Source organism: Eptatretus burgeri, chromosome 14 (assembly GCF_056783735.1).
Source record: "Eptatretus burgeri isolate ZD-2024b chromosome 14, Ebu_testis_v1, whole genome shotgun sequence".
NCBI lineage: Eukaryota > Metazoa > Chordata > Myxini > Myxiniformes > Myxinidae > Eptatretus > Eptatretus burgeri.
In genome coordinates, this window is record NC_140974.1 from 19,207,064 (window position 1) to 19,234,563 (window position 27,500).

The following is a 27,500-nucleotide window of genomic DNA, read 5'->3' on the forward strand; positions in this document are numbered from 1 at the left end:
GGATTGAGAGAAAAGCATGACATTACAATGAGGGACTCGATGGAGAGGATTCCTTGTGGATGTACAATACAGAATAAAAGAAAAGAAAGATATGTGTAGGATGGTTTTATCAGGCACCTGGTGTGAGGGAAGAGCAGGAGAGATTGGCATGTGAAGAACCCAGAAAGGTGAGTAGGGGAGCCAGTATTGATTTTCTAGAAACCAAGTCAGATTTCTAAAGTCGGCTTTCTAAAACCTTTAAGGAGTAACTTTTGATTTTAGGGGTTTTTAACTTTCCCAAAATAGATTGGGTCCAGGGAAAGGGAAGAGCAGATGAGCATTTCCTCGACATTTCCAGGGTTGCTTTTTAGTCCAGTTTGTGGAAAATCTTGGGAGGGGAGTGGGGGGGGGGGGGGTGGTGCTGAGAGACATAACCATGAGCCCAGCGGACATGTGAACAGATTAGATCTGTGGACACCGCCGTCGAGTTTATGGGGTCTCTTCAGGTTGTGGCCTGCCCTGTTCTTTGGACATTCTGCTGAAAAGCTGGTTTCCAGGGGTCATCCGACCAAACCCATGGGAGCGGGTACCCCTGACAAGCAGTGAGGTACTACCTCTGCCACTCCAGGGAGGGGGGGGGCTCCCAAGTCCACGTGGGTACTCCTCTCGACTCTCCCCTGTCTAAACTAGGTCTGAAAGTCAATTGATCACATAGACGTTGATCAACGCCACACCTATATCAATTTCATCGATTGTTGTTGGTTGTCGATTCTCGTGGCCCTCATGGTTGTGCATGGTCGGCAGGTTACTATCGATATGCATCACCACGGAGGCCGCATGGTCTGTTTCACTATTGAACACTGGGTATAGTGGCTCGTCTGCACTGCAATTCTCACTGGTCGTATGCCCATTGCTAAACAGCTGACGTTGACTGCTTCCTGTGCCAGGGAGTGGGGTTTCACCCACTCTGGGCAAACTTGCAGGAAGGCGCTGCTTCGCTTATTCTGTGGGGACCTTGGGTTACCTTCATAGATTGCCAGATGCATTACTGGCATTCTCATGCTTTGGTAGGTCCTTACCAAAAAGGCAACCAGTGGAGAATGAAGCTCTTCGGAAGCACAAAGCGGCCCTTCTTGATGGTCACATGGTTGACCCCAGCCTGTTGTCGGATGCACGGAAGTTTTCACACCATTGGGCATCTCGTAATAAGACGTACATTCAGCTGCATCCCTTTTCTCCGACCTAGGGCTCTGATACGTGTTGATCCAAGCACCTCTGTGGAGTCGGACAAGGACCCACCAGGGGGTGTTTATTTGGCAAATTGGGAAGCCTATGTTCTTGTTGACAATGAGTGACCAGTTCTGTAACACGCTGCCAAGGGCCGAGGTAATCGCACTTCCCGAACGGGGCTGGAGAACCTGCTTCGTGACGCGATCCCTCGGAGCCCTTGGAGCCCTCCTGCATACTTGCCGCACACAGGTCATAACCTCATTGAGGAAGGACCCCCATGTTGGCACAGGTGTAAAAGGGCAATCATGACGGTGCAATACAGTCGATGTTTCCACATCCGCTCCCCAGTCCCCAAGTCGTCCATTCGGTAGACCTGACCTGTGTGACCGACTTCCTTCCTCTCAACCTTTATAAGGCCGTTAGGTTGGGGTAGCGGGTCTTCCGGATTGGAGGACTTGGATTGGGATTGTTGGCCTCAGGCCACAGATGGTAAAAATGCCCGATAGTGAAGAGCTGGTCAGTCAGCAAGGGAGTTCTAATGGGTGTCCTGCTTTCCTGGCCGATCCTCAACATCATACACCTCTGGTAGGCACAATCCGCAATAATATCTGCAAGACAAGCCATTAGGCACCAAGACAAACATGGTTGACGAGCCCTGCAGCCTTTCCGAATCTTGTCGCGGTCTGGTCTCCATCGGTGTAGCGAGCCGACACAGAGGCAGTCACCCATTCGAGCAGCTGCTTCTCGGCAGGCAAGGACCTCTGATCAGCGCACTGCACTATATTCCTCGAAGAGGTTTTCTTGTTGCGCTGGGAGCTAATGGCCAATGTTCCAGGGGTCCCCTGCAGAGTACAACAGCCCAGGTTTGATATCAAACTGGACTGGTCAGAAAATCTAACTAGACTGGTCAGACACGGATAAATAATAATTTTGTCCTCGTGTGCATTTTATTACACACTGTTTCAGGGTGCAGGCCGTTTGTCTTGAGCATTCCATTATGCTTTGGACAATTGGACTGCACTGTATGTTCCGTACTCTGCAACAAGTGCGAGGTGCACTCGTTTGTGGTTCGTAAATTGCAGTGTATTTCTTTTTAGATCCTCGTGGAGGATCTCTAAGTCTTACTCACGTTGTGGTTCTTCATCTTCTTCTTGTGGACTTTTTTAGATCCTCGTGGAGGATCTCTAAGTCTTACTCACGTTGTGGATCTTCATCTTCTTCTTGTGGACTTTTTTGTTTCACAGCCTACAGTTTTCATCGAAACTTCCTGAAACTTGGCGTATATATGTAAAAATACCCTGCGCAGACAGTAACCATCTCCGATTTTGAAAATTCCTCCAAGATAAAAAGTTATGACGTCAAAATATCTCCGCTAATGGAAATCGCCTAAAAAATTATCTCCGAAACTAGGCAAGCTTTTTGAATTCTGTTTGCGGGAATCGAACAGGGCATTAGCGGAGATGAATTACCGCACATATGACACATCACTATGATGTCATATCAATTTTTATGACGTCATTCCTATTTTTTGACATTTTTTGTTTCACAACCCAGAGTTTTCATCGGATCTTCGTGAAACTTGCCATGTATATGCAGAAAGCCCACACACAGGCAGTAACCATCTCTGATTTTGGAAATTCTCCCTTGAAAAAAAAAGTTGACGTCATAATATCGCCGGTAATGGAAATCGCTTATACCATTATCTCCGAAACTCGGCAAGCTGTTTGAATTTTGCTTGCGGGAATCAAGCCGGGCATTAGCACAGATAATTTATCGCAAACTTGATATATCACAATTACGTCATATTCGTTTTTATGACGTCATCATTAAGAGGACGAGGATCTTCGCTCATTTGAGCTTGTTAATTCACGGTTTTGTTATTATTCTGCAAATTTATGTTTTCGGAAACGATTATTTCGCACGAAATGTCATTGAAATTCTTGATCCAGGGGGCTCAAAGACCCCTTTCGCCCGAGGGTCCAGAATCCGGGAGACAGCCGATGTACAGACAGACACCATGACTTCAACTTGCACAATATATGTGTTAACACTTTATTTATTTACTTTTCTTATTTTGTTATTTACTTTTTCAATTGATTTACTATGTACAGTGAGCTGAAAAGGCTGCTGCTGTGATTTTGCTTGAGCTCGTTGCTCCTCTAATTTAGGATCTTCATGAAAAAAAATTCCTTAAAAAGTTATCAAAAGAGAGTGGGGGTGGGGGTGCGGGTGCCCCAGGGCTCGTGCTGGCTCGGTAGGTGACAAGAACAAGCCGATTTTAGGTTTTGGTTCAGGTTCGAATCCAGATGCGGCCGATCAGTGATACATCATGTCAACTGTTCAGCTTGGTGGAGGGATGTGCTCGAAATCGAGTGCCCTTGTAGTTGTTGTTGTTGTTGTTGTTGTTGTTGTTGTTGTTATTATTATTATTATGTTTATAGCTTGTGTGTGGATGGGTGATGGCCGGAGATTACTTTGTGGACTGGGATTGGCACAGCGCAGGCAGTGTGAGCCGAATGGCCTTTTCCATCAAAATTCCTTTTCGCGCGTTAATTTTTAGGCGGTGTATAACGTTAATGAATTTTGAAGTTAACGCTAGTATCTTTTTATATTGCCGACGGTTGTAAAAGCCACCCTGTGTGTATTTCGCAGATTAACCGTATATTAACATTTGTATGTAAATGTGACGCAATTCCCAAGAGACAAGTTGAAGTTCTCGGATTGTGCTTTTAATTTTCATTTGTCATGATTGTGACTCTTATTCGGCGGGCAAAGCTTCTCATTTCATGTGGAGTAGTAGCTTGAGTGAGAGTTTGCGAGCGTAAAAGGCGGACATTGACGATAAACCTTATTGTGGGATACTGTGAAACGAGTGCGAAAGAAAGAAAGAAAGAAAACATTGAAGAAGAAGAAAATTGAAGAAGAAGAAGAAGAAGAAAATTGAAGAAGAAGAAGAAGAAGAAAATTGAAGAAGAAGAAGAAGAAGAAGAAGAAGAAGAAGAAGAAGAAAATTGAAGAAGAAGAAGAAGAAGCAGAGAAGTAGTAGTAGACGAAGAGGAAGAGGAGGAAGAAGCTGAGTGTGAAAAGCAGTGCAATGCCGAGACTGTACATTGGGAATTTGAGTGCCCGCGCTGGCGAGCAAGATGTGGAGCGCTTCTTCAGGGGTTACGGCAAAGTCATGGAGATCAGCATTAAAAACGGGTCTGCATTATAGCCGTTCACGTTATATTGTTATGGTTGCTTGGTGTCGGGTTGTAAGATTCCGAGGCCTACCTGCGGCCTTCTCGGCTTGTTTAGGGGTCTCTTTTTGTTTGGAGTGGTTTCGCGTATCCATTTTATTCGATGATTGTGGCATGGCGTGTGTGTGCGTGTGTGCGTGTGTGCGTGTGTGCGTGTGTGCGTGTGTGCGTGTGTGCGTGTGTGCGCGTGTGTGCGCGTGTGCGCGTGTGTGCGTGTGCGCGTGTGTGCGCGTGTGCGTGTGCGCGCGTGTGCGTGTGCGCGTGTGTGCGTGTGCGCGTGTGTGCGTGTGCGTGTGCGCGTGCGTGCGTGCGTGCGTGCGCGCGTGCGCGTGCGTGCGTGCGTGCGCGTGTGTGCGCGTGTGTGCGCGTGTGTGCGCGTGTGTGCGTGTGTGCGTGTGTGTGTGTGTGTGTGTGTGTGTCCGGGTCCGGTTCATTGTTACGTGTGGTCGGCCCCGGGGGGGGGGGTACGATAATCATGGTGTTTGAGAGTTACTATGTTCGCCCGTGAGGCCTCGACCTACGCTCGGCTCACGTCACGTGCGTGGCACGTTTTCATTGTCGATCGTTTCAACTTGGACGTGCTCAAAACGGGATGGGTTTGGTTGTTTGGGTTTGACTCAAATAAAAAGTATCGAAATGGCAAAATTTACATTTGTAGACACAGAGGACGATTCAAGTTCAACGATTTTCTTCACCATCCATCGGTCAAATACTTTTCCTGAAGAGACGTCCTCGTCCTGTGCGTGTACAGGGTGGCCCATATGTCTTGTCACCCCGTCCCTCTATGCGATTTAAAAATTTTTTTTTTTATTAATTTGTAAATTCCCACGGGGGGTTGTGTCAAAACGTTCTACGGAAGCGGAATAAACACAATAGTCCAAGAGGGGGTAAACAAGTATGATAATACTTGATGTCTTTGTTAATTGTACTTGTGTATTTAAATGTACTAGTGTGTGGCCGTACGTGCAAAAAAAAAAATTATTTTTAAACTTTCAAACCGCGTGCCAGAAACAACAACTACACAGACCGTTCCTTCGCTCTCGCGTGCCCGTACATGCGTGGCCGTACGTGCAAAAAAAACTCAAACAAATACACAGGCCGTTCCTTCGCTCTCGCGTGCCCATACGTGCGTGGCCGTACGTGCAAAAAAAAAAAATTTTTTTAAACTTTCAAACCGCGTGCCAGAAACAACAACTACACAGACTGTTCCTTCGCTCTCGCGTGCCTGTACATGCGTGGCCGTACGTGCAAAAAAAACAAACTTTCAAACAAATACACAGGCCGTTCCTTTGCTCTCGCGTGCCCGTACGTGCATGGCCGTATGTGCAAAAAAAAAAACTTTCAAACAACTACACAGGCCGTTCCTTCGCTCTCGTAAACGACGATTGGATTTGGGGCATTGTGTTTATGCATAAATGCGCATAAGAAATCGAGAAATTATTAGAATACAGGAAGTCATCACTATCCGGAAGTCCATACGTTGTAACCCATAATGGGGAACGCGCTCTAACTTGGCCATAACCCCCTGCATATAGACCCCCTGCATGAGCGCATATTTTGATGCGATTAATACACCTTCATTATGCATCAGATGTGAAGCTTGTGGCCAAGTTTCTTCGAAATTATGTGTTTGGTTGAAGCGATAATGACAATTGTTTATGGTCTGCCTCACTCACTCATCTGTGGACACTGCTCGATCGCAAAAGCTCACCAGACTCAAGGCTAGGTGAGCTAAAAAATATCTAATAATAGATACCTGGAGCACATCTGGAGTGTGTCCTGAAGCACACATGGATCAGGAGCAACAGTCACCCAAACCCACCTTCCACCGCCGCTTAGTTTTTTAAATGCTGTGAAGAAACTTTGGTACATTTTTTTTGTTTGTTTGTTTTTGTATACCTTGTCGAGGCTCATATGAGAGCTTACACACAACACACATCAAGGGGGGCATGAGACAAGAGGGGCAGGAGTGGGAAGGACAAAACAGTGGGGAACAGTGACATTAGGAGTTCTGTGAAAGGGAGAGGGATGGGGCAGGGAACACTGGGTATACAAGATGGACATTACAGGGACTTTCAGGAAGGAAAGCAGGGAATTTGAAGGAGGTGGATTTGGGGTGGATTAACGGGGGTAGAAAAGATCGAGGATTTGGATAGGGGACGATAAGAGGTGGTGGTGAATAGCTGTTTTGAAGGCCTTGAGGGAAGAATGGGATTGAACAGAGTGAGGGAGTTTATTCCAAAGGTGGGGAACAGAGGAATGAAAGGGTGAAGGTGAGCAGTGATTCGTGATTTTGGTAGTTTTGCCAGAAGGGGGTTGTTGGCAGACCTTGAGCGCCCTGTAGAAATATGGTGGGGACAAATTGCAGACAGAGCGGGGGGGGGGGGACCAGAAAGGAGATGGTAGAAGACCGAAAGACCACCGACCTGCCTGCCGTGAGAGAGTGAGAGACCCAAAGACTCAGCCTCATCGCGGGAGATGCCAATGATCCGAAATGCCTTGGCTTCCACAGCGTGAAACGGAGCAAGGTGAGAGGCAGGAGCACCAGCGTAAATGGCAGAGCAGAACTCCATCAGGCTGCGGATTAAAGCTTTGTCTATGGTCAGGAGCTCAGGTGGGTTGAGGATGGACTTTGCACGACGCAGGATTCCCAGTCGGCGACTGGCTTTGGAGGCCAGGTTTACGGGTAATGAAGGTTGTGGCAAAGTTTCATCGAAATTGTGTCGTTTCAGCGAAGAGAACAAAAAACCGATTTTTTTTTCTGTTTTTTTTCTTTGTTGATGTTTTTTTGGAGGGGGGGTCAAAAAACGCCCCTTCCCCCCCACACAAACCCCCTTAATGAGTGCAGATTTTGATGCAGTCAATAAACCTTTGTTGGGCATCAGATATTAAGCTTGTGGCCAAGTTTCATCAAAATCCAACCAAGGAACTCTCGTTCTGTCAGAATGGTCATTGGGTTCTTGGTCACCTCCCTGACTCAGGTCCTTTTTGCCCTGTTGCTGTTTGGTCAGACGGCCAGCTCCAGGAAGAGTCTGAGTTCCATATTCTTTCCATTTCCGAATGATGGAGCTCACTGTGCTCTTGGGAACTTTCAACACCAGAAATTGTTTTATATCCTTCCCCAGATCTAAGCCTCGTCATAATTCTATCTTGGAGTTCTATGGACAGTTCCTTGGACTTCATGGTACAGTTTCTGCACTGTCAACTGTGGGACCTTGTATCGGAAGGTGTGTTTCTTGTGTCCAATCAATTGAATTGGCCACAGGTGGACTCCAAGTTGTGGAGACATCTCTCGGATGATAAAAGGAAATTGGATGCACCTGAGCTCAATTTGGAGTGTCAAAGCAAAGGGGTTGAATACTTATTGATGCAAGACAATTCAGTTTTTCATTTTTAATTAACTTGTAAAAATATCTCAAAACATGTTTTCACTTTGTCATTATGGGGTACGTTGTGTAGATTGGTGACAATTTTTTTAATTATATCCATTTTAAATTCAGGCTGAAACACAACAAAATGTGACAGAAGTTGAGGGGTGCGAATACTTTCTGAAGGCACTGTAGTAAGTCTGAATTTAATCGTCCCAGAACTGTAGGAGTAGTGCAAAGCACACGTGTGCGTGAACACACACACACACACACACACACACACACACACACACACACACACACACACACACACACACACACACACACACACACACACACACACACACACACACACACACACACACTCATGAATTATAGTAAGATGTTTGAGATCCCACAAGCATGTCGGCTGGTTGCACAATATCAATGAACCGAACAGAGTAACTACGGAATGTACTAAAGCAATTTGGATCAATAAAAAAATTCCAGGTGTATTCTCAAGAATCATTTTGTTCCTTAATGTTGGCGCAGCATTTTTTTTTTTAATCCACCATTTACCTGTCTTGGCTGGTGTTACACCTGAATCGCCCCCAACGAATCGGCATATATTCTTCTCTAAATTGTCTGATGTGATCCCATCTTGGTGGGTTTTTAAATCCGAAAACCTAATTTTTAGAACAAACTATAACTGCACTTGGAAGAGCAGATACCTCCGCCCGGCTGAACAGTTTGCATTTTATATCCAACCGGTAGGCCGGATCTGCATCCGGACCTTCATCAAAATCGAATCGACTTGTTAGGGTTAGGGTTAGGGTTAGCTAACCAACTTGCTACCTAACCAACTCATCCACCAAGTTTTGTTGTAACTCGTCCTCAACTTTTTGAAATATCTTTTTGGCTCCGTCTCTCAATGATGAAGAATCCCTTGAAATGTATGAAAAAAAAATTCTTACATCCGAATCCAGATCTTCACTGAAATCAAATCAATTCATACTTGTCGCACACTCAACCTGTCCACCAAGTTTCAACTAAATCTGTGAATAACTTTTTGAGATATCGTGTTCACATACAGACAAACGGGTGAAACCATAACTTCCGTTAACCTTCAGTGGTGGACGTAACGAGTATCATTTGGCACTATCCCTTCCCTTTAAGTTGATATTGATTGTCTTCTGAAATCGGACTAGGCTTTACTTTTGTTGAATCTTACGAGGATCATTCAAGAAGTTTTATGAATAAAGTGGTTTAGTTCTGTCATCCCCTCTTCCTGTCCAGGCTGGAGTTCCTCAAGACAGCGTACTGGGCCCTGTTCTTTTTCTGGTTTTCATCAATGATTTCTCCGACTCTCTGGAAAATACTCTTTATCCCTTTGATGATGACTCCACCCTCTGCCGGTACCATCTGTCATCCCAAGCAACAGCTTCTTCGCTCTCTGCAGATCTGGATAAAATCACAAACTGCTCCAGCACGTGGAACATGTCCTTCAATCCTGACAAATCTCACACTCTCACTATATCTCTCCGAAAGGACCATTTGGAAGCCCCCCCCCCCCATCTACTTTCTCAACAATCTGATGGAAGAAGTCCTTCTCACTATCTGCCATGATTTTTCCTGGGAAAGCCACATTTCCAACCTGGCCTCCAAAGCCAGTTGCCGACTGGGAATCCTCCATCATGCAAAGTCCTTCCTTGGCCCACCTGAGCTCCTGACCACATACAAAGCTTTAGTCCACAGCCTGATGGAGTACTGCTCCCCTCTGGGCTGGTGCTCCTGCCTCTCACCTTTCTCGGCTTCATGCTGTGGAAACCAAGGCATTTGGGATCATTGTTATCTCCCGCGGTAAGGCTGAGTCTTTGGGCCTCTCACTCACTGCAGGCAGGTCGGTGGTCTTTCTGTGTTCCACCGCCTCCTCTCCGGTCTCGCCCCCCTGCTCTGTCTGCGATATGTCCCCCCCCCCACCCCCTTCATATTTCTGCAGGGCGCTCAAGGTCCGCCAACAACCCACTTCTGGTAAAACTACCAAAATCATGAATCACTGCTCACCTTCACTCCTTCATTCCTGTTTCTTCCCACCTTTGAAATAAACTCCCACACTCTCTTCAATCCCATTAAGCTTGGTGTTGGCTTAGTGGTTAGGGTGGCGGCTTGGGATCCCAGTGTCCTGAGTTCAAGCCCCGTTGGCTGCTGAATTAACACCAGGGGGTTGACTCAGCCTGTCATCCTTCCGAGGTCATCGAAATGAGTACCAGTGTACTGGTCCCGGTGTATGCCCCGGTTAGAATAGGTGTACCATATCCCTGTGTGTCGTAAGAGGCGACCAGGGTTGGCGTCAGGAAGGGCATCCGGCCATAAAAAAAAAACATTGCCTCACAAAAAGCCAAACCCCTGCACAGCAGGGAAAAATGGCTGTAAAAACGGTCTTTTTTTTTTTTTTTTACTCTCTTCAATCCCATTCCTCCCTCCAGGCCTTCAAAACAGTTGTTCACCACCACCTCTTATCTTCCCCCATCCAAATCCTCGATCTTTTCTACCCCCATTAATCCACCCCAACCCCACCTCCTTCAAATTCCCTGCTTTCCTTCCTGAAAGTCCCTGTAATGTCCATCTTGGAAACCCCATGTTCCCCGCCCCATCCCTCTACCTTCCACAGATCTAATGTTTCTGCTCCCCACTGTTTTGTCCTCCCCTCTCCCACCCGTCTTGTCTCCTGCCCCCCTTATTGTGCATTGTGTGTTCGCTCTCATTCGAGTCTCGACAATGAAAAAAAAAAAGTTGTCAAAATATGTTGAGACGTTTTTATACCTCTGCTGATAAAGTCGCCAGAGGCATTATGTTTTCGGGTTGTCCGACTGTCTGTACGTACTGTACATACGTCTGTCCATGCAAATTTTCTGTTTTCGCTGCAATCGCTTATCCGATTGACACAATTTTCACCATTGCTGCGATGACTCGTGTGTAATTTTTTAAAATTATTATGACATCATAGGTCACATGGTGTGTCAGCCATGTTGGAAAAAAGGAAAAACTTTGGACCTCTGTATCTCTGAAACCGTGCCATGGAAAAAATTGAAATTTGGAACAACGCAAGTATTCCTCATGGGTGATTATTATGATTAATTTTTTTTGAAGATGTCATAGGTATCTTTGTAATGTCATTATTGCATATGTCGAACACCTTATCCAATCATACTGAAAACTTTTGAGCGTCATTTAGGGATAAATTGTAAACGGGAAAACAATTGATGACGTCATCATTAAAGTGGTTTGGCAGCCATATTTTTCTTTCCGTGGGTGGAAGCATATGTGGTGCCCTCACACTTACAGTGCCCTTCTAGTTTATTTTTAGACACAATTAGAATGATGTACATATCATTCTAATTTTTTAGAATTGTATGTATTTTATGTATTTTATACATAAATCATTTTTTTTATACACATATCATATATGTATTTTATGAATACTTCAGCATCATTTTTTTTTTTGTGTGTCTCTAACTATTGCATGAATATCCTGTTTGTAGAACCTTCTTGACACCCCAACTTCTTGCCCTCAGCAGAGATGAATGATTGATTCGAAAATACCTGCTTTTTGCTTTGCCCTCATACAGTAGAATACCCCCTTCCACTGTCCTCATATCCACTGACATGCATACATCTGAAAGTATTTGTTTGATACATATATATTAGGGTGGTCCAAAATCATAAGGGAAAAATTCAAAATTTGAATATTCTTGGGGCATGTTGATTATTTTGTTCTACCTGACTAGAAAATACTCCTGGCCAAATTTGCTACATTTCCAAAAATATTTCGGGGTCCATCAAGAGGAAGGAAGTTGTTACATCCGGTGGGAGAGAAGAAGACATCAGTGGGAGAGAGGGAGACGCCAGTTGAGCTTTCGGTTCGCTGTCGGTCGGTGTTAAAAGTACTCTTATTTTTCTTTTTTTATCTCTAATTTTTTTCTTCTTCTTTTTGATTCCCAGAGTGAGTGAGTATGGCGTGTTCTACACGGAAAAGCATGGAACTGTTCCTCTTGGATCAACCATTGGAGAAATTCACCGACCGCCAGTTGCCCACTGAGAACATTTTATGCTCTTTCCTTTCATTTTTCCTATTAGTATTGTGACATTATAATGAATCCATTGAGAGACGTTGATGGACCCCTAAACCACCTCCAAATCTGCTAATTTTTTGTTTCTTTGCGTTTTTCAACGTCAGGAACGATTTGGCAAACATGCCCGCGAGAAATTCGAACTTTCATTTTTTTTGACCACCCTAACATATATATATATATATATATATATATATATATATATATATATATATATATATATATATATATATATATATATATATATAGCCTGGTGTTGGCGCAGTGGTTAGGGCAGCGGCTTGGAATCCAAAAGGTCCTGAGTTCAAGCCCCGTTGGGCCACTGAATTAATACACCAGGGGGTTGACTCAGCCTGTCATCCTTCCGAGGTCGGCAAAATGAGTACCAGTATACTGGGCCGGTGTATACCCCGGTTAAAATAGGTGTACCATATCCTGTATCGTAAGAGGCGACCAGGGTTGCGTCAGGAAGGGCATCCGGCGTAAAACATGTGCCAAATCACTATGCGGATCATACGGATGATCCGCTGTGGCGACCCCTAACGGGAGCAGCCGAAAGAAGAAGAAGAAGAAGAGGGGTTGACTCAGCCTGTCATCCTTCCGAGGTCGGCGAAATGAGTACCAGTGTACTGGGCCGGTGTATACCCCGGTTAAAATAGGTGTACCATATCCCTGTGTCGTAAGAGGCGACCAGGGTTGCGTCAGGAAGGGCATCCGGCGTAAAACATGTGCCAAATCACTATGCGGATCATACTGATGATCCGCTGTGGCGACCCCTAAAGGGAGCAGCCGAAAGAAGAAGAAGATATATATATATATATATATATATATATATATATATATATATATATATATATATATATATGTGTATATATATATATATATATATATATATATATATATATATATATATATATATATATATATATATATATATATATATATATATATATATATATATATATGTGTATGCGGTTCTACAAACCCGCATGACGCTAAGGCAATGGCATCCAACATATAGTAATCCCCAGGCAGCTATTTTGTTAGTCTTCGTGCAGTCAGATCTTCCCCTCATGTCAAGTGGGTTAACGGGACGAAGTGCATTGCTTGGGTCTTACAACTAGGTCTAGTTATATATCTATCTTCCATTCTATTCTGATTTCTATTCCAACCCTTTCCTTTTAGCCATGATACAAACAAACACACACGATATGAGTAACAAACACCCCACGCAGCCTCCCATGAGAGAATCAGAAAAACGAAAACACTACATGACACATGCATGGCACGCCCTTCCATTCAAATCTGTGCACCAATTTCCAACAGCATCTCACCTTGCTCACTCCTCGCTCACCAAAAACTCACCACCTCAAACACTAACATCTCCCGCACACGGCAAAAATATTCCCTCGCCTCCTCTTACCTCTGTCTCGATACAATTCACCACTAAACAGAGGCGTGCTGCATGGCTCAAGGTACTCAGACCGCGTGTTATGGGGACAAGCAACGGACGTTAGCAGCACCACCGCATCTCACTGGGGATGCCCCAGGCGGGCATGCAGGATTGATACGACCACCCTCGTCCAGTTGCCAGAACACGGAAAGATGGGCAGCGAGGGGGGAGGGGGGTGGTCACGGGAAGAGCATTCCGGGAGTTCGGTATGGAGCTCCGGGCCGTGTCACGCCGGATGTGTGAATGAGACCACTTCTGGCCCCAGGAGCCTGGCAAGGCGTGACTAGGACTGCTGTGGGCCAATAGAGAAGCGGGATTCAGGTCAGCGCGTCGCTTGGGTCGTCACCCCACCCTTCACCCGGGGCTTATAAAAGGTGGATCACGGAACCGTCCACCCTCTTTTTCGCCTCTCTGCTTCGCCTCTCTGCTTGTTGTCTTCCCATCGTTGGATCTTCACTCGTGGTTGGTGTGCGACAGACCTTCTTCTTCTGGAGGACCAGTGCGGAGTGCACGTTGCCACAAGCCCCGGCAAAGTGACTAAGCAGGAGATAACGCGCCGACTTGAAGTGGGAACGCTCAAGCGGAACGTCCCATGGAGGTACATGCTACACTCACAGACCTATGCATGACTCGGCTAGGGATCTTTTTCCTCATGCATCTTCTCTCCTCTCTCTCTTTCCACTCCTCTCTCTCTCGTCCCCTTTGGACGCACAAAAGAGCATCCATTACTGATTCGCAATCACAGTTTCCTCTGGCACGACACCGCACCCCCTATATTGCACTATGCCACAACTCCCACTCCCACACCTTGGACACCAGTATTTCTCTCTCCTACCTCCCCCAAAGCGTACTGGGTTGCATTGGTCGGCCGACTACGCCAGGTATTGCGAGGCCATTTGTCCTCATCTGTTCTCTTTCTTTCTGGCTATCTAATCTTCCGTGTGTGTGTGTGTGTGTGTGTGTTGGCGCCTGTTGGCGCCTGTCATAGCATAAGTTAAGATTGTGGAAGTTCTAACAAGATAAGTCTGCTCTGTGTCTGCTTTTGTAAATTGCTTGCCTTTTGTCACACCCCAGAAATTTCTTGCTATCCCTGCTGTACATAATAATATACCCAATTTACTGTGCCACATACCTTTCCTCGCTTGAGTGTAAATAAATGCTTTGTGTAGAAATGTTCCCAGCTCGTTTTTGTCTTTTCCTTCATTGGTCCAACATGGTCCGTATCCGAGCCGAGCCGGGACGTTATCCCCCAACGATCTGTTTTTCTAGCCGGTACGTCCTTGGGCAGTTATGCTCGGCTGCATCTGATCCCGTTTGAACGAGGCGTACCAAGGGCGTGTCCCCTGGTAATTTCATCACGTGACCATAAGGTAAACGTTATTTATTAGACGGAGGACCCGAAGTCATGTGGTTGAGTTATTGGCGTTCACTCTCAATTAGCGACCCGCCGCGTCACGAAGTTATTCGTGTGCGACAGCCTGCGATTACGGAGAGTCTGGTGGAAACCCGAGGTAGCTTCCACCCTTCATGGTCTTCTCGCCCCTGACCCCGGGTCCGCAACAATGCATAAGTATATATGTGTGTGTTATAAAGCAGGAGTGTCTATCTGTCTGTCGTGTCTGTCTCTGCGTGTCCCCGAACTACACCCTCAGTTTTGGGGCAAGCCCCATCAAACCTGTGGAATGTTTTGGGGTCCCAGCAGATGTCTAAAGGTGGGTGGGAGGTTTTATAAACACCTCAATACAATTATGATTTTAATTTTCGATCTGTATGAATAGTTTTGTATCCGTCCTTTCTTATTGGCAAATCTCTCTGTATTGGGCGTCACATGAGAACGACGTCTATATTAGTTCACCTCATGAGTGTTTGTATTTTGTTATATTAATGGTATAGTATTAATGACCCTCCCCAAAGGAGAGGGTATTGCATTTGGATCCGTTTGTTACTTACGAAATCTAAAAATTTCGTAAGTATATTGATGACTTCCCTTTCTGTTTGTTTGTTACTTACGAAATCAAATTATTTCGTAATTATATTGATGCCTTCCGTTTCTGTTTGTTTGTTTGTTTGTTTGTTTTAGGCACGATAACTCGAGAACGGAAGAAGCTACCAATGTCAAATTACACCACGTGATTCAGGAGGGTGATGGCTAGTGCTGATTAGATTTTGGTCAAAATCGGTCAAAGGTCAAGGTCACAGTGAGGTCAAACATCCAAAACATTTGATTTTTGATGGTTATGGTACAGTATCATCGTAGAAACTTCTGGTTTGCGTCGCTACCTTCTCTCGAGACAGCTTTTATTAGACAAGGTCAGAGGTCAAGTTGACGATTTCGTAAGTACCAGTCTATGACTGCTTGTTTGTTTGTTTGTAGGCACGTAAACTTGAGAACGGAAGAAGCTACCAATGTCAAATTACACCACGTGATTCAGGAGGGTGATGGCTAGCGCTGATTAGATTTTGCTCAAAATCGGTCAAAGGTCAAGGTCACTGTGAGGTCAATCATAATTCCTTAAATTCACATGGAGAAATGGAGTATTTTTGCTTTGCTCGACGTTACGAGTTCGTTTTAACGTCGATTTTAATTTTGTCTTCGGGTTTTGCCATCGCTTAGGATGCGTAAAACTCGCTTGTCGAAATTCTGGTAAAAATCGAATGTTTTGGAGACGTTTTAAGATTGTAAAAAAATATTTCACTCGACGCGTCACGGGTCGTCCCATGATGTAGTGCGCTCGAGCAGACGCGTCGTTCAGTTACGTTAAGGTATTGCGTTTGCGTGCTGACGGTGTTTTTGATAAAGATGGTGTTTAAAATCAATTTTTATCCCAATAAAGGTTATCGTCGCATGCCTGACTCGCTAAGCCGTCGGATTATGTAAAGATTGTTGGTGGATGGCCGAATATTACGGTTTTGTGACTTTGAGAAAATAATATTAAATAAATGCGTGGAGAAATGGAGATTTTTGCTTCGCTCGATGTTACGAGTTCGTTTTAACTTCGATTTTAATTTTGTCTTCGGTCTTTGCGATCGCTTAGGACGCTTAAAACTCGGTTGTCGAAATTCTGGTAAAATCGGATGTTTTGGAGACGTTTTAAGATTGTATAAAAAATATTTCACTCGACGCGTCATGGGTCGTCCCATGATGCAATGCGCTCGAGCAGACGCGTCGTTGAGTTACGTTAAGGTATAATTGCGTGGAGAAATGGAGATTTTTGCTTCGGTCGACGTTACGATTTTTGATGGTTTGATACAGAATCATCGTAGAAACTTCTGGTTTGCTTTGCTACCTTCTCTAGAGACAGCTTTTATTAGACAAGGTCAGAGGTAAAGTTGACGATTTTGTAAGTACCAGTCTATGACTGCTTGTTTGTTTGTCTGTCTGTCAGTTCGTTTGTCCACACAGAACTTTTGTGTTTTTCTCTGCAACTGCTTGTCGGATTGAGACAAATTTTCACCATTAGTGCGACTACTCATGCAGAATGTTTTAATGATAATTATGATGTCGTAGGTCACATGGTGTGGCAGCCATCTTGGTAAAATAGAAAAACTTTGGGCCTTTGTATCCCTGAAACCACACGAAGGAAAAAAAATTGAAACTTGGCACATCGCAAGTACCCCTCATGGGGAATGTGTGATTTTTATGATGTCATAATTGCATATGTAGAACGTCACATCCCATCAGTATGAAAAAATTTTGAGGGTTATCGCGGGATAAAATAGTCCACAGAAAAAAAATTCATCGTGATTCGGCAGCCATATTGTGTTTTTTTTTTGAAAAAGGCCTTCAAAAGTCTTCTTCTCTGAAGTGGCTGAACAGATCGAGGTGAAACTTTACACCTATGACCACCTGTCCATGAGGAACAAAAGGTTCATACATATGATGGCGTTGGTCACATGGTTTTGGCAGCCGTATTTACCATAAAACCTGTAAAAATACACCACTCAAACAAGTCCTGATGAGGGTCTGCAATCTCTGATTGCTCTTTTTCTTGTTTGTGATTGGAATCATGCTGTTTGGAATGAAAATATGGGGAGATTGAGTTTAAAGCAAAATGAGGAAATTATGTGAGGGTTTCCACCCATGACATTTGGCATTTGTAGTCTCGATGTTGGCAATACACTACTTCTGTTGGGGTCAGCTGCAATGTGTATACATACATACATACATACATATATATATATATATATATATATATATATATATATATATATATATATATATATATATATCTTCTTCTTCTTCTTTCGGCTGCTCCCGTTAGGGGTCGCCACAGCGGATCATCCGTATGATCCGCATAGAGATTTGGCACATGTTTTATGCCGGATGCCCTTCCTGACGCAACCCTGGTCGCCTCTTACGACGCAGGGATATGGTACACCTATTTTAACCGGGGTATACACCGGCCCAGTATACTGGTACTCATTTCGCCGACCTCGGAAGGATGACAGGCTGAGTCAACCCCCTGGTGTTTTAATTCAGTGGCCCAACGGGGTTTGAACTCAGGACCTTTTGGATCCCAAGCCGCTGCCCAAACCACTGCGCCAACACCAGGTATATATATATATATATATATATATATATATATATATATATATATATATATATATATATATATATATATATATATATATATATATATATATATATATATATATATATATATATATATATATATATATATATATATATATATATATATATATATATATATATATATTGTTGTGGTTACCAAATTCGCAAACCACCATTCAGGCCCCTTAGGTGAGGTATCTCGGCAAGTATATGTGTAGTTAGGCCCAAACCCGTTGTCTAGTGGGAATACATGTCATTTATGCGAGCTGCGACTCTTCAGGATAGCCGTTTTTCTTTTACTATCTTTATTTTGGACCAACCGCCATGATTACCACCACAACCACAACATCAACCACCAACCACAACGCCGCTTCACCACAACCGCCACGACCTTCACGTCACACCTCGCAACCGTAGCATCGCCACCGTTCTTGCCCCGCTGTGGGTACCGGTGTTGGACTCGTGCAGGGCGCACGTTGAACAGCGTGTACAAAATCACGGATTTTGTGCTTCAAAAACGGATCAAAAACGACACACGCCCACTTTTTGCCGTCCAATCGGTGAGCGAGGGGCGATTTGGCCCCGCCTCCAGAACGATCGATATATGCAAATTTGTGGATCAAAAAGCCTTCACGCCCACTTTTTCTCGGGCCAATGGGGAGCGAGGTGAAAGGTCAAAGGGAGGGGGTCAAAGGCGAAGCTACGGGGGGGATAAAAGGACCGTGTTAGTCAGAGAGAAGAGTGTGGAAGTCTGGAGCCCGAAGCCTGCAGTAGCTGGAGAAGCTGAAGAGAGTCGAACGAGGAGAGCCCAAAGAAGAGTCCAGGGTGGAGAGTCCAGAGGCGGAGAGGCGGCAGCGGCGAAGGCAGACGAGGGGGTGCTCGCGACGGTGCCGGGAGCTGCACGCCCGAGGAAGGCCGGCAGCGCGACCTGGCCGAGGTGGAGACGCACACCAGGGATAATAAAGATCCTCTATACCCCGAGCATCAGCAACCCCCTCCTGTTTCCCCCCGCGCTGAGATAGTGCGACCAAGGGGGCCCCTTTCCACCCCCTGCCAGACACTTTCCGCGAGGTCCGCGGGTTGGGGCGCCATCGCCGCTCCTCGTCTCATCACCAGACGGGTAGGCGCGACCCGGTCTCGGCCTCAGGCCCGCCTCATCCTTGAGGGTATTTCTTTTCCTTGGTTTTGGGTATGTGTTGTCGGCGCCGTCTGTGAGGTAGAATTGTATAAGTGTTGCCATGTGCTCGGTAGTCGGTATTAGCTCTGCACTGTGTTTTCACTTTTATATTTGCTTTTTGTGTAAATGGAATTGTGTTTTCTTTTTTTTGTGTGCATTTGGTGGAATTGTATTTGTGTGCTTCCCGTGTGCCGCGAATAAATGTGCTTTATTATTGAACTGTTCTCCCGCTTCGCTTCGTCTTTTTCCTTCATTGAATCCTCATCTTGCTTCACGTAAAGGGTTGGTAGTGGGCTGAATACGCCCGATAATTAATCGAACCGTCGAGGTCGACGATAACACCGCTCGGTTATTCTGATAGTACGGAACGGGTCGCTTAAGTGGCCCGTGTCCGAAGTCGACCTGCGGCGAGGTGCGATCGCCCGGTCTACCCTCCGCGTGGGTACTTAGGTAGGTCGAATTTGGCGAGCAACCCTATCCCACGCGGGGGCTGATTGGCTCGATCGCGGTGAGACCGAAAGGTCCACCCGTGACTGGTTCCCGGCGTTAGTCCGAGAGGGTCACGACTGGATTGTCCGTCCGGTGGGCGACGTGCCGCGATTCGAGTTACGTGGCCGTCAGCACGCCGGCGGGCGCAAATACCGCAACACTGGTGTCAGGTCGTGCGATACAAATTCATCGCCCTCCTCGCGGCACTGGTATCGGAGAACAGGAAAACGGGCTCTCCTGTCTCCGGCTAAATTCACGGGAATCGGTCCAGGGGTGAGAGAAGCGACCCCCGATTCCCTCCAAATTACAAGCGAGTTAAATTAACCCTTCACGAGAAGCAAGATGGCGTCTCAAGGCGAGCGGGAGCCGGGGGTATTAGAAATGTATATGTGTAGTAATGTAGAATCCATGGTCCAGGATGGAATCCCCGTGCAGGAAATGTTGATTGTGCAGGAACATGGACTCGCCCAACTGAACCCAGGGCCCGAGGTGGGTGCGGCAGCGGCCGCGGTGTATGACACCTCCCCCCCCCCCTCTCCACCAAAACCCGCCGACCCTTGCCGAAACGGCTCACCCAAGCGCATCCGACATGGCCCAGCAATGCGCCATGCTGGCGGCAATGAACGAAAAGATGAATGCGAAAATGATCGAAAAAATGGATGCGAATATGAATGAAGTGAAAACGACGATGGATGCGAATACACAGCAAATGAATGAAGTGAAAACGACGATGGATGCGAATACACAGCAAATGAGGGAAGAGATGAAAAAGCTGCGGGGTGAGACGCAGAACATGGGCCGATGCCTGCAGGCGGGCATGAGGGCCGTGACAAAGGAAATAATAGTTGAGACAAGGGAGGTAAAGGGTGAAGAGTTGGCAGAGACACGGGAGATAGAAAAAATAGAGGAAAGACTACACGAGGAAGACGGGGTGAGTGACGCACACACACACACAGAGGTAGTGGAGGATAATGGGAGTGAGCTGGCGGACTGGGTCGAGACCCAGTGCGAGCACCTGGATGACCTCCTCCAGGAACGAGGGGAGGGAGTCTGCCCCCTTGAGGCGAGTCACGACCAGGTGAGTTCGGTCGTGCTTTGCGAGGTTGAGGGGACGGGTGCTATGAACGGGTGCACGGAGAGCTTGGGGGGTGTAGAGGCCCCGGAGACCCTTGTGGGGACACAAATCCCCAGTGTGGTTGTCCCTGTGTGTGTGGTGCAAGGTGTGAGTGCGTCCCTGTGTGTGGAAGCGACCCCGTGTGTGAGTGGTGTGGTGGCGATGGTGCCGGAGTACGTGCTTCCCAGCACGCCGTGTGTGGATGAGGCACGGAGTGTGAGTGAGGCACCGCGGGTTAGTGCCCCCGCGTGTGTGGGTGAGGCACCGTGTGTGAGTGAGGCCGTATGTGTGGATGGAACGGCCAGTGTGAGTGAAGCACCGCGGGTGAGTGCCCCCGCACGCGTGAGTGAACGGCCGTGTGCAAGGTCGCTGTGTGCAAGGGAGACCGTGTGTGTGAGAGAGCGGTATGTAAGGGAGATGTCGGTTGGCATGCGGGAGCACGCAGCCGCGTCTCCCCGTGTGAATGTGATGGTGTGGAGTGTGAGCGTCGTTACACGCGGGAGTGCGTGTGTGGAATGGAGGCGACGACGGAGACATGTGAAGAAAGAAAGCCGAGTAGCGGCTGTAGCTGTTTCGGGGACCGTGCCGGGTTCACCCAGCAGTGAGCACGCGGTTCGTGCTGTGCAACGCACGAGACCACCACGTGCTCGCTTGCGAGAGTGAAGTCCCGGTCCGGAAACGCACGCGGTGGATTTGCCGATCCCGCGGACGGACAAAGTTTAGGCAGGTAAATGGATTTGGACCGGACGGGTTCTCCACGCGATCGTGTGTGTTAAGCTCCAACGGGCAAAGCACATGTGTTCGCGTGGGGAACCCCTCGAGACGTGGGGCTTGTGTTTTTTTTATGCGCACGGTGACGTCATGGCTGCACGTGGGGTTGGAATCCGGCAGGAGGGGTATCTCTGCCGGATGGTCCCGTCCAAGGAGGGACGAGGAACACGTGCAGCTGCATGACGTCACGGGCAGGTGCAAAGTGCGCGAGCTCTGAGTTTCCGCGCAGGTGCTGCGCATGGAAAAAAAAAAAAAAGCAAGCCTCACTTTCGGGTGTACAGGATTCCTGGGCAAGGGGTGAAAGACCCCCTTACCCGGGGCACAGGATGGAAACTAGTTAGGGGGAAGGGTTAGCTTAGCTAGACCGACTTCATGGGGCAGGGGTAAGTCCTCATGGAGTCCGTGGAATGGATAAGTTAGAGGGATTTAGATGAGCTTTAGGTGGGGAAATTAAAGAGATTATTTTGAGAACAGTGACAGACTTGTGGATGTGTAGAGTTGACGTAGTTTAGCGATGTAGTGTTAAAAGGAACGTGCTGTAGTTTAAGGGACGACGTGGGAGCACGAGTTAGTTAGGGGATGTAGATAGAAGGATGGCAGAGTACGGTGAGTGTGTTGAAGAGTTGGTGAGTTGTGAGGCATGTGCTTGGTGAGTGAGTGAGGCCAGCGGGTCTGTGTGAGTGGAGTGAATGGGGAATGCATGGTGCGATGAGTGATTGGGGGGAGGAGTGACTCCCGCCCAAGGGACCCCGGGGTCAGTATAAAGTGAGTTAGGGGGTTAGTCAAATTGAAAAATGGAGGTCGTTTTGTTGTTGGTGGGAAAGTAGGCTCGAGACCCATTTGGAGGGGTGCAGGAGCCCTGTTGACGGGCTTGGGAGCGTGGCTGCGAAAGGTGAGTATCGCTGAGTGGGTACCCCGGGCACCAGACTAGTCAGCCGTGGTAGGCCAAGGGCCCATGGGGGCCGGGATAGAGTAGTGGGCACGGGTGCGCCTGCTTGGTGCGGGGGCCCGGGCGCCATTAACCGCGTGGGCAGTGTTGTGGGCACGCGGGTGACCCTCGGAAAGGGGCCCGGGAGGCCGGCCTGCCACGTGTGCGTTTCAGGGAGGTGCCATGGGGGCACTCCCGGTGTTAGGGAGCTGGTAGGCTCGGAGGCAGTGTAGTGCCCGGGGTGCCATAGCGGGAGATTCGGCAGAGGGTCGTGCCTGCCAAAGGGGAGCCACGTGTCCCAGCCAGGAGACCGTGTGAGGGCACGGAGAGAGAAAATTGGGGGCGAGGCCCGAAATTGTGAGGACACCAACACAGGCGACGGGAATCTGGGTTGTTAGAACCAATAGTTTAAGCGAGAGGCGCTTGTTGAAAGCCCGGGGTAGTTTAACAGTTAAATGGTTAGGGTAGATTAGGAGATGTACCCCTCCGCACCATCCATCCCCTCGCTGTCGTTGTGGGCCGCTGGACCCACTTGGTGTTAAGATCGCCGAACTCTGGGGAGGCCATTCTGAGGCTTCGTTGGGCCTCGACACAGGACGTTAGCTCTCCCTTGGTCCCCTCTGGGAAGGGAACGTAGGGGTTGGGAGTAGGCTAGGTGACAGAATAGGTTAGCCGAACAAGGACGATAAAGGGGGTTAGGGGACGATTTATAGTGGGGAAGTAAAAATAAAAACAATAAAAAAATAAGTTGGGGCTAAATTGGGGTTTGACAAATTAAGGGAGTGGGTATGTACAGTGACAGGCAAAGGCGATAGGTTGGGAGGTAGACAGGTAGGTAGGTCCGAGCCCGCCTTCCAAGTGGCCAGCACCACCGCACTCCCTCCACCAACCTCCACTGAACGGCAAAGGCTGGCCAGCTTCATCTGCTGGCTGTGTTACTTCAAGGCCTGTGCCGGCCCACTTGATCGGCAGCTGTTGTGTTGCTGCAAGGCCTGTGCCGGCCACTTCGTCTGCAGCTGTGGTACTTCAAGGCCTGTGCCGGCCAGTTCATCTGCCCGCTATGTTTGCCTGCAGCGGCCTTCTTCTGCGGGCTGTGTTTGCCTGCTCACCTTTGCCATGCCATGCCCACTGCCCACGTTCACCAGCCCCGTTCAATTTTTGCTTTGCCCCCCCTGTTCATTTCCATGTGCGCCAGGATCCGCAAGGCAACAGTTTGCAAGCTGCAAGAACTGCCCTGTTGGCAGCTACAACACGGGCCTGCATTGGCGGCCCGTGCACCGTGTTTGCGTTCATGCATCCATTCGTTGTGCTCATTGCGTGTGCCACTTGAGCTGGCACGGAGACTGCGTTGTGCAGCCCAAGCACCGTTGTGGTTCACTGAGTTCAGTTCAAAAGGGAAGGCCTTGGACTGCGTGTGAGCAGCCAGCCACGTTCCCTGTCACCTGCATTGTTTGAGCCAGAGACTGCATGCGGGCAGCCTGGCTCCCTGCTAACTGCTTTTCTTTTGCAGAGTTCAATGATCCTGGGCCATGGTTTAGTGTAAAATTTGTAAGTTAAGGTTAAGATGTACTGTAAATATGAGCCTCCAGAACGATCGATATATGCAAATTTGTGGATCAAAAAGCCTTCACGCCCACTTTTTTCTCGGGCCAATGGGGAGCGAGGTGAAAGGTCAAAGGGAGGGGGTCAAAGGCGAAGCTACGGGGGGGATAAAAGGACCGTGTTAGTCAGAGAGAAGAGTGTGGAAGTCTGGAGCCCGAAGCCTGCAGTAGCTGGAGAAGCTGAAGAGAATCGAACGAGGAGAGCCCAAAGAAGAGTCCAGGGTGGAGAGTCCAGAGGCGGAGAGGCGGCAGCGGCGAAGGCAGACGAGGGGGTGCTCGCGACGGTGCCGGGAGCTGCACGCCCGAGGAAGGCCGGCAGCGCGACCTGGCCGAGGTGGAGACGCACACCAGGGATAATAAAGATCCTCTATACCCCGAGCATCAGCAACCCCCTCCTGTTTCGCCCGGGGGTGAGATAGTGCGACCAAGGGGGCCCCTTTCCACCCCCTGCCAGACACTTTCCGCGAGGTCCGCGGGTTGGGCGCCATCGCCGCTCCTCGTCTCATCACCAGACGGGTAGGCGCGACCCGGTCTCGGCCTCAGGCCCGCCTCATCCTTGAGGGTATTTCTTTTCCTTGGTTTTGGGTATGTGTTGTCGGCGCCGTCTGTGAGGTAGAATTGTATAAGTGTTGCCGTGTGCTCGGTAGTCGGTATTAGCTCTGCACTGTGTTTTCACTTTTATATTTGCTTTTTGTGTAAATGGAATTGTGTTTTCTTTTTTTTGTGTGCATTTGGTGGAATTGTATTTGTGTGCTTCCCGTGTGCCGCGAATAAATGTGCTTTATTATTGAACTGTTCTCCCGCTTCGCTTCGTCTTTTTCCTTCAATGAATCCTCATCTTGCTTCACGTAAAGGGTTGGTAGTGGGCTGAATACGCCCGATAATTAATCGAACCGTCGAGGTCGACGATAACACCGCTCGGTTATTCTGATAGTACGGAACGGGTCGCTTAAGTGGCCCGTGTCCGAAGTCGACCTGCGGCGAGGTGCGATCGCCCGGTCTACCCTCCTCGTGGGTACTTAGGTAGGTCGAATTTGGCGAGCAACCCTATCCCACGCGGGGGCTGATTGGCTCGATCGCGGTGAGACCGAAAGGTCCACCCGTGACTGGTTCCCGGCGTTAGTCCGAGAGGGTCACGACTGGATTGTCCGTCCGGTGGGCGACGTGCCGCGATTCGAGTTACGTGGCCGTCAGCACGCCGGCGGGCGCGAATACCGCAACAATATATATATATATATATATATATATATATATATATATATATATATATATATATATATATATATATATATATATATATATATATATATATATATATATATGTGTGTATATATATATATATATATATATATATATATATATATATATATATATATATATATATATATATATATATATATATATATATATATACATACACATATATATGTATATGAAGACCACAAGCGGAAAACCAGAGATGTCACTTTTTATAAATTTCAGGGTTATTGCACCTGCCAATAGTTGGCAACATAAGGTTTCCTCTCACAATATTGCTTAAACAAACTCGAGGGGGAGCACTAGGGAGAGTGCAAAACCTCCGCCTCCAATACTGCTGGGTCACTCAAGTGAACCTCATATCTTATTCATTAAATATGATGTCAACAGTGTTAACAGAGTTATAGTTGTTTTCTCCAACATTTTTTTTTTTGGGGGGGGGTGGAAATCACTTAAAACATGTAGAAATGCAAAAAAAAGAAATCGAAATTTTGTTGCAAAAAAGGTTGCAAAAATTTTTTTTTTGCAACAATTTTTTTTTGAGGGGGGCAGGGTGGAAATCACTTAAAACATGTAGAAATGCAAAAAAAAATTTTTTTTCTCTAAATTTTTTTGGGGGGGAGGGGGGGGGGTTGGAAATCACTTAAATCTTTTTTAATCTTTTCATCTTTTCTGCACCATCTTTTCCATTCACGCTTGGTCGCCCAGGGTTGGCCCGGCTCCCAGCGCACTGTCGTTCACGGGGCCCACCTGTCGGACTGCCACCGCATGCCACCCAGCCCCTCCCAATGGCGTTCTGGCTGCCTCCCAGCAGGCGGCAGTATCAGCCGCCTTCTGGAGGTTGTTCGGGCGCCATACGGTCAGCAATGCTCCGATATCGGTGCCCCCTATCGCTCGGAGAAAATGGTTCAGGGCAATCTCCTCCCGGTACTCCGGCGGCATGCTGGTGTGCGCTACCCCCACCAAGCGGCAAATGTCGTGTGCCAATTCTCCCAGTGGTTCCTGGGAGCGTCGTTTGCGCCCGTTGAGCTGAGCTTTCACAAGCTCGCTCTGCTGGTCCATGCCAACTCGTTTTTTTTAGGGCTGAATGGAGATCCTCCAGGGTCACCCCCTCACTGGGTACCGTGGTCAGGACTACCAAGGCCGCGCCACGCAGGGCCGCCGTGAGTTGTGCCATAACCTGCACCTCGTTCCAGCCATTGCTTCTGGCTATACACTGGAACTGGGCCATGTACGCCCTCAAGTACCTCCCCAGTCCCAACAGTGCCTCACTCCCGCAGGGTCCGAGCCATTTGCCCGGGGGCTCTACCACCCCTGTCCGTGCCCTGCGTCGTCCCGCTTACTCCCCCAAGCCATTGGACTCACACTCTGCACACCCACCGGAACAGTCATACTGGGTACCCCCCTTAGGCCAAAAGACCCCATGGCCTCTACCCTCCCCAAGCTTGGCATGCTCACCCCCGCATCGGGCAAGCCTCCTCCTCCGCCCTGTGACACCGGCCCCACCTGGGCACGATCCGCCTCGAGGGAGTATATCCTCTCCCCCTGTTCCCGAAGAAGGTCACCCTGCCTCTCACACCGGGTCTCCACACATCCCGTCAGTCTCCTCTCCATTTCCTCTATTTTCCCCTTTATTACTTCGTTTAATTCCTCCTCTGTCGTCCCTAACGATAGTTCCCCGACTTTCTCTCTTATTTGCTCCACTTCCCCTTTTACCTGTGTCACCACCTTATTTGTCTTGGATATTTTCTCCCCCGTTGTCCTAAACTGCTCTTCCGTCTCGCCCTTGTGTTCTTCTATCAGTTTCCCCAGTTCCTCTGTCTTTTCTCCGGCTTTCTGCTCCATTTCATTAATTACTTCTTCATGTCTCTTTCCACATTCCTCCCCCCACGGCCTTTAATCCTTTCTGTGTCTCCGCTTTTACCTCCTTTCGCAGGTCTTCAACTCTCTTCGTCATGTCTTTATGTCTTTCCTCACAGTCCTCCTTCACGACTCCCAATCCGTCCTTTATTCTCCCTTGTTCTCTTTTTAATTCCTCTATTGCCGTCGTGTTCTTCCCTATTTCCTCCTTTATTTGGTCTTGTCCCTTTTTTACTTCTCCCAGTCCTTTTCCTACTTTATCTATCTTTCCCACCACCGTCTTTATTTAGTTTGCCCTCTCTTGTTTGCTCTCTTCCATTGCGACCCCCACTCCTTTTACTTTCTCTTTTAA

The 27,500-nt window shown here is 47.6% G+C and overlaps 1 protein-coding gene across 2 annotated transcripts in view; it reads left to right on the plus strand.

Annotated features, from left to right (window-relative positions):
• The first annotated feature begins 4,233 nt into the window (after positions 1-4,233).
• The window catches only part of LOC147012739 (serine/arginine-rich splicing factor 6-like), a 120,027-nt gene continuing 96,760 nt past the window's right edge, over positions 4,234-27,500 (plus strand). The window contains exon 1 of one of the 2 annotated variants that reach the window (XM_085853871.1): positions 4,234-4,410. In XM_085853871.1, coding sequence (XP_085709997.1) covers positions 4,304-4,410 — 107 coding nt within the window. In that variant the 5' untranslated portion in view covers positions 4,234-4,303. The remainder of the gene's footprint in view (positions 4,411-27,500) is intronic. The other variant, XM_085853872.1, reaches the window with a different exon arrangement.